Source organism: Dipodomys spectabilis, unplaced genomic scaffold (genome assembly GCF_019054845.1).
Source record: "Dipodomys spectabilis isolate Male_0828 unplaced genomic scaffold, ASM1905484v1 ptg000379l, whole genome shotgun sequence".
NCBI classification, from domain to species: Eukaryota; Metazoa; Chordata; class Mammalia; order Rodentia; family Heteromyidae; genus Dipodomys; species Dipodomys spectabilis.
Window position 1 is genome coordinate 159,892 of NW_024871056.1, and position 15,985 is coordinate 175,876.

Genomic DNA, 15,985 nt, shown 5'->3' on the forward strand with positions numbered 1-15,985 from the left:
TGACCTCACCCCGCCATAGGTCATAGTTACAGAAGGAGCTGGAGCTTGTCCCTGCTTTCACAATGACAAAGCTGATGGTGGGGCCAGGGCCCACTGCCTCAGCCTGGGGCCTCAGCCTGGGGCTGGCTGTGCTCACTTCTAGGCCATCCAGTCTTAGCACAGCCACTTACTAATACACTTTGCTTTCTCCACTCCAGGAAAAACATGAAGAATGCTTATTTGGCATAGAGATGCAGCTCAGTGGTAGATCGCATGCCTAGTATGTTTGAGGATATAAATTCAACACACACACACATGCATGCGCACACACACACATACAAATACACACAAAGCCAGGCTCCAGTGGCTCACACCTGTAATCCTAGCTACTCTGGAGGCTAAGCCCGAGGATCATGATTCTGAGTCATCCAGGACAGGAAAATCCATGAGACTCAGCTCTAATTAACCACCTAAATGGTAGAAGTGGAGCTGTGCCTCAAGTGGTAGAGCACCACTTGAGTGAAAAGAGCCAAATAAGACAAAGAGGCCTTGCGTTCAAGCCCCAGTAAAGTATTTTTAAAGTGAATGAAAACTACAGTTTCTGGTGGTGTTTGTTAATACTGCTAATTTGTTGTTCCCAATTCTGTTTGTTCAGTTGAAGGCACTGAAAGGAGGTAAGGACTCCGGAACTCCTTGGTACAGAAATGGTGTACTAAAGGTGGTAGGATTTGACAGATTCTTTTCACTTTTTTGCATTTGAAGTGCTCTCCAGTACCGCTCAGCCTGAGTCCACCAGGTCCTTTACCATAGAGCGCCTGGCAGGGTCCCTCGCAGGTCTGCAGTTCCCTGTCGACAGCAGAGCGCCTGGCGGGGTCTCTCAGGTTTGCAGTTCCCTGTCGATGGCAGCTGCTCAGCACAGAGGCCTCCCCCTGTGACACGCACAGGTCATTGTTGGATGTACGCACACACAGCTGGCTTGGCACTTGTCTTAAGTTGTGGACACTTCTGTGAATTCCCATGCTAAGCCGTGGTGGCTGGAGGCAGCTTCAACACCCTCAGAAAGCAATACTAATGCCCATCACACCTCCACCAGCTGTGCCTTACTTAGCCATGGTAGTTGGTTAATGGTGAAGCCAATGTAGCACACCTAGACTTCCACTTCTGCACAGCGTGGTGGCGCTATGGATTGGACCCAGGGCCTCATGCACACTCTGCTAACCTTGAAGGGTCGTTTTGGTTTTTTTAATATTTTGGTGGTATTAGGGTTTCAACTCAGAGCCTTGTGCTTGCCCATGCCCCAGCCCTTTTTGCTTTATTTTTCAGGTAGAATTTCAGGCTTTTGCCATGACAGTCCTACCTATACCTCCCACATACCTGAGATTTGAAGCTTAAGCCATTACACCAGTTTGTTGAGATGGTATCCTTACTAAAAGTTTAACCTGGGCTGGCCTTGGACTTTGATTCCCCTTAAGAAGAAAATTAATTTCACAGGTGTGAATATCCATATTTAGGCTATATCATTTAAATTTTACATTTAAGTATTTTCATTTGATACCATAAGCTTTCTCTTGTATCAGAGTCAGGTCTAGTGTTTGGTTATTACGTAATTAATAATCTCATTTCTCTGGAGACAATGTACCCATGAGAATTCCCAGTGGTGTAGGCCTTTCAGAGAAGTGGTGTCAGTCCACATGGTTAGCGTTAGAGCTGTTGTGATTGTTGAATTACAGTCTAACTTTCTCTCTTGTGGGCACCTTTTCAGTTTCATCAGGCTGGGGAGAAATGCCTAACGTGCACTCAAAGGCTGAGAACTCGTGGGGAGAACCCTCCTCCCCTGCCACCTTGGTTGACAACGGCACAGCCGCCTGGGGGAAGCCACCCAGCAGTGGCAGCGGATGGGGGGACCATCCTGGTGAGCAGGCAGTGACATTTGGAAGAGCCAGCGCACCTGCCACCGGCCCAGCCCTGTGCAAACCAGGTAAGGCCTTGATCTGACAGTTTAGAAATGTGGGCTGCAGAAATCAAGTAGTAAAGCACTGCTGGGCACCGGTGGCTCATGCCTGTAATCCTAGCTACTCAGGAGGCTGAGATCTGAGGATCGAGGTTCAAAGCCAGCCTGGGCAGGAAAGTCCGTGAAAACTTTTATCTCCAATAAACACGAGAAAACAGGAATTGGCGCCGTAGCTCAAGTGATAGAGTGCTCACCTTGAGCTGAAGAGCTGACAGTCAGTGCCCAGGCCCAGAGTTCAAGCCCCACAACTGACAAAAAAAAAAAGTAGTAAAGCACTTGCCTGGCAAGGACAGGCCCTGAAGTGACTCTCTCGTATATCCAAGATGGGAGGAAGAGAAGGAAGGGGGGGCGGGGGTGGAGAATCCAGATGTGGTAGTGCACATGTATAATCCTGTAATGAGAAGGTTAAGGCAGGGAGACTGTTCCAGGCCCACCAGCCTAGGCTGCCAACAAGACCCTATGAAAGAAAAGGAAAAGAAGGAAAGTGATTGGGTGGTATGTTTGGTACTGCTATAGGTTGCACATGTTTTAAAATCTGAAACTTTCTGACACTACAAGTAGAAAAGTCTCTTATGAAGTCACTGTCAAAATACAGGTGCACTGTAAGTGTTCTGTATAGGCATCTTCTGCTGTGTGTGTATGGTTTATGTGCAACACAAGTGAATGTCATGCCTCTGTGGAATCATTAATAATCATGTGGGCATTAGAGGAGTGGTTTGGTTGGTAGAGCACTTGCAGATCAGGGAAAGCTTCAGGTACCAAGTTCAAGTTCCAGTCTTGCACCAAAAGAAAAAGAAAAAAGAAAATCAGACTGGGTGCCAGTGGCTCACACCTGTACCTGTATCCTAGCTACTCAGGAGGTTGAGATATGAAGATCATAATTCAAAGCCAGCCCAGGTAGAAAAATCCATGAGACTCATCTCCAATTAATCACAGAAAAAGCTGGAAGTGGCACTGTGGCTCAAGTGGTAGAGCACTAGCCTTGAGCTCAGAGACAGTGTCCAAGCAGAGCTCAAGCCTTAGGACCAGCAAAAAAAAAAGAATGGGGCTAGGAATGTGGCTTAGAGTGCTTGCCTAGCATGTATGAAGCCCTGGGTTCGATTCTTCAGTACCACATACACAGAAAAGGCCGGAAATAATGCTGTGGCTCAAGTTGTAGAATGCTAGCCTTGAGCAAAAGAAGCTCAGAGACAGGCCCTGAGTTCAAGATCCAGGACTGGGGGAAAAATATTATTTATATACATCATTATGTATATGTTAATATTCCAAAATCGAAAACCGTGTCGAGTACAAGCTCCCGGTTCCCAGCAGTCAGTTGGCTCCCTGCAGATACATCGTTCACACAGCTTACACCCACTTCCCCAGTGGAACATGGAAAGCACAGCATTTTTCCTCTTAGGCTTTGTGTTTGAAGATATTAACAATACCCCAGTACTTCTTGCTCATAAACAAAATATCACCTTAGGTCCTCCACATTTGTGCTTAAACCTTGCAAAACAGGCTAAGTCAAGGCGGAGCACTTGTCTAGCACTCATTTCTTATGGGTGTCCAGACTCTGGTTTCCACCTGGAGCATCTAGTGTGCAACATCTTACAGTGTGACACTTAACACATCAGTGTAAATAGGAAGATCGCTGGATTTACAGTTGATATTAATCGTGCACAGCTGCAGAATCTTCCCATTTTCTTTGGCTGTCATTAGTTATCCTAGATCTTAAAAGATACTGTTGATTTTGTGTTTTAATACTTTGCCAACAATGGCTCCACTGCCTGGCTGCAAGTATTTGTCACAAAGCTAAAAGATCAGGAAAGTTCTGGGCACTTGGCTTCATGCCACAGTATATTTTGTTCTTAGAATTTGCCCTTAGGGTACTAGTGGCTTACATCTGTAATCCTTGCTATTCAGGAGGCTGAGATCGAAGGATTGAGGTTCAAAGTCAGCCCGGGCAGGATCAGGAGGCTGAGATCTGAGGTTCGAGGTTCAAAGCCAGCCCAGGCAGGAAAGTCCATGAGTTTGTTTTTTGTTTTTTTGTTTCTGTTTTTGTCAGTCCTGGGTCTTGAATTCTGGGCCTGGACTCTGTCCCTCAGCTCAACGTGAGCGCTCTACCACTTGAGCCACAGCACCACTTCCAGTTTTCTGGTGTTTTATTGGATTGGAGATAGTCTCACAGCCTTTCCTGCCCTGGCTGGAGAACCAAGATCTTTAGATCTCAGCCTCCTGGGGCTGGGAAGGTGGCTCAGTGGTTGAGTGCTTGCCTTGTATGCATGAGGCCCTGGGTTCGATTCCTCAGCACCACATAAGCAGAAAAAAAAGCCAGAAGTGGCACTGTGGCTCAAGTGGTAGAGTGCTAGCCTTGAGCTGAAGAGCTGAGGCACAGTGCCCAGGCCCAGAATTCAGGCCCCACGACTGGACCGCCCTCCCCCCCCCCAAAAAAAAAAGAAAAGAAAAGAATAGATCTCAGCCTCCAGAGTAGATAGGATTACAGGCGTGAGCTACCTGTGCACTGGACCATGAGACTCTTATCTCCAATTAACCACCAAAAAACCAGAAGTGGTACTGTGGCTCAAGTGGTAGAGTGCTCACCTTGAGCTGAAGAGCTGAGGGACAGCGCTCAGGCCCAGAGTTCAAGCCCTACACCTGGCCAAAAAAAGAAGAAGAATTTGCCCTTAGGTTTGTTGGGTGCCTATCTGTGTTGTAAGCATCATAGTTGCATCATCTTCAGGACCTTGCCACCTATCATAAGTCTCATCTTAGTGTAGTTCTTCCAAGAAGTAAACATCTGGCCTAACTTTGACACCAAAACTCACTTTGTATTTTTAACAAGGAAGAAAAACATATTACCCCAACAAGGAAACCCAGCTGACTTCCCTCTGCCCCAAGTCTCTGTCCTGGAGTGTGTGGGCATGTCCTGGGAACTTGTCAGACTTCAGATGCCTGGGCCTACCCTCGGCTCACCTGGTCCCCACCAACTTTCTCCTATGACCAAGTTGAGAAGCACTGGTCTGTGTGACAGTGCGATAGGCTTTGCTCAAGTTGTGACTTGAGAATCGCACCAGGACAGTGATGTTTTCCAGGCTTCTCCTTTTGAGTAGCCTTTTCATACACTGTGGAGATTCCTGACTCTTAAAATGTCTGTGTTCCAAAATGATGTGTGTTTGGTTGAAGTTGGAACCGCATAGAGAACTAGTAGGTAGAGTTTGAGGTGGAGCCCAGCTACACTTATTTCCTGTGAATCTGAGGAGTTCATTTGTTCTCTTTGCAGCTTCCAAATCTATGCAAGATGGCTGGGGCAGTGGTGGGGACGAAATGAACCTGGGCCCCAGCCAGTGGGAAGACGAGGACGGGGACCTGTGGAATAATGCTGCCTCCCAAGAAAGCGCCTCCTCCTGCGGCTCCTGGGGCAGTGCCTCCAAAAAAGGACTTCAGAAGGTAGGCGGTGTCTGTGGGAGAAGAATGGACCGGGAGACAGCAGTGCCCGACTGGTGGTTGGAGGGGACATCTCCATGAGTGGTAAACCTGAGCTCCCAGGGTGCTCTTAGGACCCTTTGTCATCACTGAGACCCTTTGCGTGGTCATCAAGGTCAAAGATACATTTTGTTGTTATTGTTGTTTTTGTTGGTCAAAGATACTTTTGTTGTTGTTATTGTTGTTGTCATCATCGTCATCATCATCTTCCTAGCTTGTGGGCCTGAACTCTGTGCCTGGGCACTGTCCCTCAGCTCTTCAGCTCAAGGCTAGCGCTCTACTACTTGAGCAGAGCTACTTCTGGTTTTCTAGTGGTTAAGTGGAGATCAGAGTTTCACAGAATGTCCTGCTGGGATTGGCTTGGAACAGCAATCCTCAGATCTCAGCCTGCTGCATAGCTAGGATTACAGGCATGAGCCACCAGCACCTGTCTTAACCTTTCCTCTTTATAAACTGATTTAGTTCAGGTATTTGTTACAGCAATGGCTAGCTGACTAAAATGCTGCTTTACTTCAAGTACAGAACTTGCTAAAAAAGGCAAAGTTTTAGTCCTATAAACTAAACTAAGTTTTAGTCCTATAAAATAAACTTCCTTTAGGGCTGGGAAGGTGGCTCAGTGGTAGAGTGCTTGCCTTGCATGCATGAGGCCCTGGGTTTGATTCTTCAGCACCACATAAGCAGAAAAAGCCGGAAGTAGCACTGTGGCTCAAGTGGTACAGTGTTAGCTTTGAGCTGAAGAGCTAAGGGACAGCAGCCAGCCCCAGAGTTCAAACCCCAGTACTGACAAAAAAAAAAAAAAGCTTGCCGGGCACCAGTGGCTCACACCTATAATCCTAGCTATTCACGAGGATGAGATCTGAGGATCTATTTCCAGTAAACTGCTCAGAAAAGGCTAGAAGTGACACTTTGACTCAAGTGATATAGGTAGCCTCAAGCAAAAGAAGCTCAGGGACAGCACCCAAGCCCGGAGTTCAAGCCCTAGAACCAGGGAGAAAAAAAAAGGAAAGGTTTATTTGGATTCACAGATTTGGAGATTGGCCCTGTTAGACTAGCCTGCAGCAGGAACACACTGGGGAGCAAGGCTGCTCAGCTTATCATGGGGAGTAGTGGAGGAGGCGGGGAGGGAGGGGTGAGGTCTTGTTATCTCCCTAAAGTCCTGCCTCCAGCTGCTGCTGGGCCTGCCCCAGGGCTAGCACCATCAGTTCCCACTAGTGTCACTCTGGGGAAGTCTAGCACTGGCCAGAGCAGGTAGCACTGTCAAGAGACACCATCAATCGCTCAGCTGATGTGTGGAAGTTCAGGAGAATCCAGCCACCGCCACACAAGTGGTGCCAGTCCCCTCACAAAAAATGCCTTGAAATAAATTTTTATTTGAAAAATGTTTTTTCTGTTATTACCAATTTCAATAAAAATTAATAACTTTAATTTCTGTTTTAAATTTAAACGCAAGAAAATATTGGTAGACCCAACTCTTAAGCTTCTTCTTTTTTTTTTTTTTTTTGTGGTACTGGGGCCTACTGGTACTCAGGGCCTCATGCTTGCTGGGCAAGCGCTCTAACACTTACTTGAGCCACACCCCCTGCCAGAGAAAACAGTCTGTTCTCAAAGCAGAGGAGTGCCTAGATTGCTGGCAGGAATGTAAATTGGCAGAGCCAAATGGAGGAGAGTTGTCATCACCTGTCAAAATGACTGATGTCTCAGCACTGCAGAGCAGCAGCACCACTTGTCCTAGGCATAGCCAATGACATGTTATTTTCTTCTTTCTTCATTCATTTTTTTTAAATATTAATATTTAAGTCGCTGTACAAAGGGCAGAATTGAGCAGATGAGGCGGAGTGGAAAGATCTGGTGCTTTGGCATCATGTGACTGTGCTGTTCAGAGTTAGCCTATAGGTTTCTTTGCCTAGAAGGTGCAGAGATTATTAGACATGAAATCTCTTTCCAATTGAGCCAGCAGGTAATACAAGTATGGTGGGGCTGGAAATGCCAAATTGGTAAAGTAGTAAGACTAATCTGGCTCAGGCAGCTACTTAGTAAGGATTAAACTAGCCTCAAGTAAACTACTTCTTGGGCATATGTCCATTTTTATACTCTCATCAGTGTTACTATGCCACATGCTCCATTATATAGTTACAGTCAGCTGTGTTGCCCAGACTGGCCTCTGAGCCTGGTTTCAGCAATCTTACCTCAGCCTTCCAAGTAGTTGGAGCTATAGGAGGACATTAATATGCCTAACTGAAGGATTGTATCCGTATTATATCAGTAGTTGTCACTCAGCCTTTGTCACTGCAGAAGAGAGGGCAGGCTCTTGGGCACGGTTTGTGTGGTGCCCCTGGCACTTGCAGCCCCCTGGGGCCCCTGCCTAGGACACTCAGTTTCTCTCTCTTTTTTTTTTTGGGGGGGGTCCGGTAGTGGGGCCTGAACTCTGGGCCTGGGCGCTGTCCCTCAGCTCTTCAGCTCAAGGCGAGTGCTCTACCACTTGAGCCACAGCGCCACTTCTGGCTTTTTTCTTTTTGTTTATGTGGTGCTAAGGAATCGAACCCAGGGCCTCAAGCATGCAAGGCAAGCGCTCTACCACTGAGCCACCTTCCCAGCCCCCCCAGTTTCTCTCTTTAGTTGCCTTTCTCCCCTTTCTCTTCATCTCCATTCTTCTTCTGACTCCTTGTTCTTTCCTTATTTGTCCTTTCATTCACTGACACAAGCCTCTGCACTTGGTTGTTGTTTGGAATGGAACTGATGAAATGATAGAAACCATGTAATCTTCAGTAACCTTCACATGTCACCGAGTTCAGGAGGGCAGTCCTTGTGATTTTTAAATTTTTTTGTTTTTTTTGTCCATCATGGGGCCTGAACTCTGGGCCTAGGCGCTGTCCCTCAGCTCTTCAGCTCAAGGCTAACTCTACCACCTGAGCCACAGCACCACTTCCAGCTTTTTCTGCTTATGTGGTGCTGAGGAATCGAACCCAGGGCCGGCCTCATGCATGCAAGGCAAGCACTCTACCACTGAGCCGCCTTCCCAGCCCCATCCTTGTGATTTTTTTTTAATAATGGAAAGAGTATATATTTGTGATGAGCCTAACTATCTCTTTGGGAAAGAAAACTAATTACCCTGCCTTTTGTAAGTCCATTAACTACACATGTTAACCAGCCTGCAAATGGACTCATAAACTACAGCATGATCCATTGTTTGTTTTTATTCTGCTACCAGAGCTCGAACTTGGGGCCTCACATCGTTGTCCAGCTATTTCACTGATAACTGTCTTCTCTGCCACTTGAGTTGTTCCTTAGTTGGCTTTTTTTTTTTTTTTTACTTTAATTGGAGATAGAGTCTCAGTTTTGTTTTTGTTGTTGTTGTTGTTTTTTTGCCAGTCCTGGGGTTGAACTCAGGGCCTGGACACTGTCCCAGAACTTCTTTTGTTCAAGGCTAGCACTCTATCACTTGAGCTGCAGCACTACTTCCAGCTTTTGATGAGTAGTTTATTGCAGATAAGAGTCTCACAGACTTTCTTGCCCGGGCTGGCTTGGAACCATGATCCTCAGATCTCAGCCTTGGATCAGTACTTAGGATCTCAGGCTATCTTAGTAGCTAGGATTATAGCACCCAGCTGTTTTTGTTATTTGTATCTAGCTGACTGAACCTTAATCAGGAGGATTAGAACTGTTGAGCATAGAAGCATGCCTTTTAAATAGAAAATGTTTGTAATGACTGAACTAATTTTTAATAGAAAAAAAACCACAATGTAGGGTTCCAGGAAAACCATACAAGCACTCCTACAACCATTTATGTACAGCACCAAGCAGCAACAATTCAGTGGAGATGCCAGCTGGGCACTGTCCCAGAGTTTCTTTTGCTCAAAGCTAGCAGTCTACCACTTGAGCCACAGCACCACTTCCAGCTGTTTCTCTATCCTCTTGAATAGGTTATAGGCATGAGCCACTGGCTCCTGACTAAAATTCATTATTAATGCAAAAGATTCTATGACTTTTATATCAGCATGCTTTTCAGATGTCTTCCATTTCTAATAGAAATGTATTAGAATGTATCTGGTGGGCTAGAGATAGCCTAGGAATGGAGCCCAATGGTAGAGCATGTGCCTATCATGTGCAAAGCCCAGGGTTCCCTCCTCAACACTACAAGAAATTAAAAATAAAGGACTGTCACCCATGGCCTTTCCCCTTTCCCATGCTTTGTTCTAGGGCATGAAAATGTCGGGTAAGCAGGACGAGGCCTGGATCATGAGCCGGCTGATCAAACAACTCACAGACATGGGCTTCCCGGTGAGTGGGCTCTCCTTAAGGGTGCTCCACGGCTCCCCAGGTGAACTGGTTGATTCCTGTCTGAATCTGTTGACTGCATCTCTAGGGGTGAGAATTTAGGATAGGAACTATGGCTTTGTACTACAGCAAAATCCTATTCCATTTCCATCAAAGAGTCATAGTAGCCTTTTCTCAGAATAGCAACTGGTTTGTAATATCCATGAATCTTTACAGCTTCTTTTTTTTTTTTTTTTTTTTTTTTAGTGTCTTCTTAATATTTTTTTTTTTATTTGTGAACATACTGTACAGAGGGGTTACAATTACATGGGCAGGATAATGCGTACATTTCTTACCAAGCATTGCAGCCTCCTCCTTTGTTTACCCTTCACCTCCCTTCCCAGCCTCCCCCCTCCCCCCCCCCAGTCCCAATCCTTCCCCCCCCCCCCCCCCCTTTACAGCTTCTTATTTTGGTAATTTATAATTAAAACTGAATGGCACTAGTTTATACAATGAATTGAAAGATCACAAGAGGAAGATTGGGATAAGTAGTAAATATGAAGGCCCGGAGAAGTAGCCTAACCAAATCTGTTTAGTCCCTGAGTTTCTGGCAGTGTATGGGGAATACAGGGTCGCAGTCCCCAGAACACATCAGAGTCTAGCCATTTGCTGAGGTTGGCTACAGTCCAGTGGGTGAGGGCTGTGCTCCTTTTCCCTCTATAAGCATGTGGCCAGAGCCTTTCCAGTGGTTTCTTCCAAGTCCTGCTCAAATAAGCATGTAACATGTGGTTACTGTGGATGTATCTAAAAAAGTAGGTCCAGCATGGCCTCGTGTACATGTCACTGAGTGCCATCTTCACTGGACAAGACACTGCCCCATGGCCCGGAGCTGACGGGTGTCTGCAGGGCCAGACATGCTGTGATGGTCATCACAGCCTCCCAGGTGCTTTGGTTAGATGAAATGACCCCATTCCAATCAGAGGTTCCTACCAAGAGGGAGGCCTCTTGTTTTGTTTTGTTTTGTTTTCCTGTTGGTGCTTTGGGAAAAGTTCATACAACACAGCCTGGAGTTCATGATGTAGACAATGATGACTTTGACATAGCTGCTGGCCCATGCCCATGGCTCTGCTCTCCTGGCCTAGCTGGCATCTCCGCCAAATTATTGCTGCTTGGCACTGTACAGAAACAGTTGTAAGACTGCTTGTATGGTTTTCCTGGAAAACCCTCATTGTGTTTTTTTCTCTTAAAAATTTATTCAGTCATTACAAGAATTTTCTATTTAAAAGATAAGCCTATACCCTCCAAATTTCTAAAACTTGGGCTGGGAAGGTGGCTCAGTGGTAGAGTGCTTGCCTTGCATGCCTGAGGCCCTGGGTTCGATTCCTCAGCACCACATAAGCAAAAAGAAAAAAGCCGGAAGTGGCATTGTGGCTCAAGTGGTAGAGCGCTAGCCTTGAGCTGAAGAGCTGAGGGACAGCGCCCAGGCCTAGAGTTCAGGCCCCACGACTGGACCAAAAAAAAAAAAATTCTAAAACTCCGTAACAATAGCCACCTGTGTTGTAGTGATCCAACTGATTCTGAATTCTTCCTCCTGTCTGGGACACTGCTAATGAGAACCCTACTTTGCTCCCCAGAGAGAGCCAGCTGAAGAGGCCTTGAAGAGCAGCAGTATGAACCTTGACCAGGCCATGAGTAAGTGGCGAGTGCTTTCCTCAGGTGCCTCTCGTGACGTCCTCGTTCCTAGAAAGAGTTGCATGTAGTCATTCATTTTGAACACAAACCACAGCCCTGTAGTGCACCTCTGAAGGACACTTACCTGACAGGAAGGTTTCTCTGCAGGGGTTAGCAACACTACACAGCACTGTACCGGGGACCAGTATAACACCAAGTTACCAGTAAACAGCACAAAAATAGGAAAGAAGCATGGCACTAAACAGACCATAAACAAGGACACTGAGCTATATGTCACCTTGTTTGACCTGAGCTGTGTCTGTTGGTGCATCCATTTTTCTGCACACCCCTAGGGAGCATGGGAGTGCTACAGCTGTTGATCTGGGTGAGCGGGCTGAGTCCATATAAAGGGACAGGTGGCAGAATCACACAGAAGCACCAGTGTGTGGTTCAGACTGCAGGGCAGAGGAAGGAGCCAAGGCCATGAATCATGCAACTTATAGTTGGGAAGCAGTATATAGCTCTACTACTGCTCAACAAGCAGGACCTGGCCAGGAACTCCTTGAGGACAGACTGTGACAAGAGCTCCATAGGCGGGAGGTTGCCGGACAGAAGGCCTGAGACTGTGGGTTCTGGGGAAGAAGTCACCATGTGACAACCTGGGGAAGGAAGCAGAGGACAAGTCAAGTAGAGAACAGGCAAGCAGGGCCAGATCCCAGGCACGTAGAGTGGGAGAGGACCAGTGCAGGGATGGCCAGTTAGGCCCCTGTTCTTGTCTAGTGTGGAGGGCTGTAGATGTGCCTTGCCTGGTGCAGGTTTTCAGCGTGGCTCCCTGTGTCGTGCCCCAGGTGCTCTGCTGGAAAAGAAGGTGGACATGGACAAGCGTGGATTAGGAGTGACCGACTACAATGGAATGGTCACCAAACCCCTTGGCTGCCGCCCACCAATCTCCAAAGAGTCTTCCCTGGACCGCCCCGCCTTTCTTGACAAGGTACCTACCGCATCTGGCCAGCAGCTTGCTTGTCCACCTCAGCTGCCCCTGGTGGAAGTGTCAGACTAACTGGTACGAAGCCAACTGCGACCTTGCTGCACTGTAATCTAAAAAGGGCTCTACCAGCTCTTCTGATGCATGCAAGGCTTAATGGCTATGCTAGGGGTAAAAATGCTGGCATTCAAAGCTGGTTTTCATTTTTTAAATACTCAGTTCAAGTATCTGTTTAAATATCAGTGTGGAAATGAAGTTACATTAGGAAGGGAGGGTGGGGCCAGGTGGGTGAGTGTGTCAGTTGTTTAAGGGGTGCTCTGCCTTCATGTTGTCATGGAGGGATGTCTCCTCTTCAGATGGGGGTTACATCCAACTAGGAAGTTACATTCTGAACAGAAACAAGAAAAAAGTGTAAGTTTAAGAAATATAAAAGAATTCCACGTATGAGCTCGTAATCCTAGCTACTCAGGAAGCTGAGATCTGAGGATGACAGTTCAAATCTAGTCCTGGCAGAAAAGTCCATGAGACCCTTACCTTCAATAAACTATTCAGAAAAAGGCAGAGGTCATGCTAGCCTTGAACACAAAGAGGCTCAAAGGCAGCACCCAGACCCCGAATTCAAGCCCCAGGACTGGCAAAAAAATTTCCAGGTATGACGGTTCATACTTATAATCCCAGCTACTTGGGAAGCTGAGGCAAAAGTATCATGAGTTCAAAGCCAGGCTTGGCTAACTAGTAAGACCTGTCTCATGATAAACAAAAAAGGAACTGAGAATGTTAGCTCAATGGTAGAGTGGTTCCATGACCGGAAAAGCCCCATGAGGAGGCTTAACAGCCCTGAGGAGCTTTCTGTTGTCATCAGCCCTCCTAACACATGTCTACTTCAGAAGGTTGGGCTGTGGAGTACCTAGGGATTTATGTGTGTGTGTGTGTGTGTATACATACATACATGCATACATATATACATATATACATACTTGCATACATATACGTGCATATGTTTGTATATATACATATATGGGACTTAAATTCAGGGTCTTGTGCCCTTGCTTGGCTTTTTCACTCTACCACTTAAGCCACACCTCCACTTCCAACTCTTGACTGCTTAATATGAGATAAGTCTCAATTTTAGGGGCTGGGAAGGTGGCTCAGCGGTAGAGTGCTTGCCTCGCGTGCATGAGGCCCTGGGTTCCATTCCTCAGCACCACATAAGCAGAAAAAGATGGAAGTGGTGCTGTGGCTCAGGTGGTAGAGTGCTGGCCTTAAGCTGAAGAGCTGAGAGACAGCACCCAGGCCCAGAGTTCAGGCCCCATGACCAAAAAACAAAAGAGTCTCAATCCCAGGTGTCTCCAAACTGCAGTTCTCTGATCTCAGCCTCCTGAGTAGCTAAGATGATAAACTTAAGCCACTGCTCCAAGCCCCAGGAACATATTTATACTATAAGTTTATGTATTTATTATTTACCTGAAATTCTAGATGAATTCAGAGTCCTTTATTTTTTATTTACTGAATCTGGCAACCCCAACCAGGACTCTTGGTGCTTCTGTCCCTTTCTCCCTACTCTAGCCAGGGCACGGGCAGCAGCATCTAAGAGTACTAGAAGCTAATATATGTGTTTGTAAAATAGTTTTTAATGAAAACAGCATCTTAATCCTATTTCTCTCTCCCCTCTCCCCCTCTTCTTTGGCCCATGTTTTCCATTTCCTCATTGTCCACACTTTTTTGATCTTTTAACTCTTTATCCATCCACACTTTCCTCTGTTCCCTCTGGGCACTGTTGGTGCTTTGTCCCCTAATGGACACTGCGCACAGCTCACCCTTTCTTTCTCTAATCAGGATGGCGGCCTCGTGGAAGAGCCCACGACTTCACCGTTTTTGCCTTCCCCAAGCCTGAAGCTCCCCCTTTCCAACAGTGCACTCCCCAATCAGGCCCTGGGTGGGATTGCCTCAGGGCTAGGCATGCAAAACTTGAACTCTTCTAGACAGGTAAGAGCATGGTCTGTGTTCACCTGGCTCATTAAAAAAAAAAAAATGTGCTGGGGAAGTAAACTATACCTTTCCTTAACACATCATCAAATATGCAAGGGCAGGTGAGCGGCTCTGAGGATCTCCCTACAGAGGCTTATTGGAGCCCAGAACCAAGCAACACTGCTTGGAATTTAACCATTGCTAATAAGACATCAAAGTCATCTTTCCCTTCCCTCAAATGCATGTGCTATTCCCAAACAAACCCGTGCTTGCTGGGAGAGCAGCCAGCTTGCCACTCTGCTTCAGGCACCTTTGTATTTCTCATGCCAGAGTCCCTGGTATCTGGTGGCTAAGCAGCCCTACGCTGACCCCAGGTGTGACCCCAGCATCCACTGACAGCAGCCCCATGCTGTCCCTAAGTATGACCCCAGTATCCACTGTTATCAGCCCCGTGCTAACCCCAGGCATGACCCCAGCATCCAATGCCAGCTGCCCCATGCTGACCCCAGGTATGACCCTAGCTCTCACCCCTGGCTGAGTCAGTAGAATGCAGCAGAAAGTCTGCATTTCAAACATTGCTATCTGAACTTGACCACCTGCAGGGACGTAGGGCATATAAGGTCTGCTCACACAACTCTCTACCTACAGTTAGGTAGCTCATGTCTAACCAAAGTGTGGAAAATACTTCCAGAACATACTTACATCCAAAATGAATTAAGTGCCTAAATTTCCTCAGTGATTCTTTAAGGCCTTGCACAGCTATATTGCCCACTTGAAAATGTTGCTGTCAGGTTAGTGAAGATACCATGATCATTGTTCCCTAACTAACCACAGATGGCTTTCTGATCTAGACAGCCATGTCCATGCATTCCTGAAATACTCTATCTTTGTTTCCTCGGGTATAGTCTGCGTGTTTGTAATACAAGTAACTGGGGTTTAAAACTACAGGCTTCTATAACCCATCAGAGGGCTCCATCCCAAGTGCCCTGGAGATCAGGTTGGCAGGGGTGGTAGCAGGAGGTGTGCCCCTTCACCCCACCCCAACTTCCTAACCGCCCTCCCCTCTTCCCACAGATCCCGAGTGGCAATCTGGGTGTGTTTGGCAATAGCGGAGCAGCACAAGCCAGGACCATGCAGCAGCCGCCAGTGCAGCCTCTTAACTCTTCCCAGCCCAGCCTCCGCGCTCAAGTGCCTCAGTTTCTCTCCCCTCAGGTTAGACTCAAGCCTGTGTGCTCAAGTTGGAGGCACAGATAGGTCTTTGCTAAAGTGAGACCTAAGGGGCTGGGAAGGTGGCTCAGTGGTAGAGCGCTTGCCTTGCATGCATGAGGCCCTGGGTTCGATTCCTCAGCACCACATAAGCAAAAAGAAAAAAGCCGGAAGTGGTGCTGTGGCTCAAGTGGTAGAGCGCTAGCCTTGAGCTGAAGAGCTGAGGGGCAGTGCCCAGGCCCAGAGTTCAGGCACCACGACCAGACCACCACCCCCCCCCCCAAAAAAAAAGTGTGAGACCTGAAATCGCCTGCATTTCAGAACTAATCTTTCCTTTTCAAACCTGTGAGGCTGTTTTAACCCATGAAGTAGTGTACTGGTTGTGCTGCACTGGCCAGCCCCAGCAAGCATCCACAGGCCAGAGCAGAGGGTGTATGCGTGGGCGT

The 15,985-nt window shown here is 47.1% G+C and overlaps 1 protein-coding gene across 7 annotated transcripts in view; it reads left to right on the forward strand.

The window, feature by feature from the left end:
- Tnrc6c (trinucleotide repeat containing adaptor 6C) overlaps positions 1–15,985 on the forward strand; it is a 71,133-nt gene that overhangs the window by 33,700 nt on the left and 21,448 nt on the right. For 3 of the 7 annotated variants that reach the window (XM_042667165.1, XM_042667167.1, XM_042667168.1), the window contains 7 exons: positions 1,742–1,957; positions 5,253–5,419; positions 9,653–9,733; positions 11,344–11,401; positions 12,229–12,371; positions 14,178–14,351; positions 15,408–15,545. In XM_042667165.1, the coding sequence (XP_042523099.1) occupies positions 1,742–1,957; positions 5,253–5,419; positions 9,653–9,733; positions 11,344–11,401; positions 12,229–12,371; positions 14,178–14,351; positions 15,408–15,545 (977 nt within the window). The remainder of the gene's footprint in view (positions 1–1,741; positions 1,958–5,252; positions 5,420–9,652; positions 9,734–11,343; positions 11,402–12,228; positions 12,372–14,177; positions 14,352–15,407; positions 15,546–15,985) is intronic. The other 4 variants (XM_042667166.1, XM_042667169.1, XM_042667170.1 and 1 more) reach the window with 3 other exon arrangements.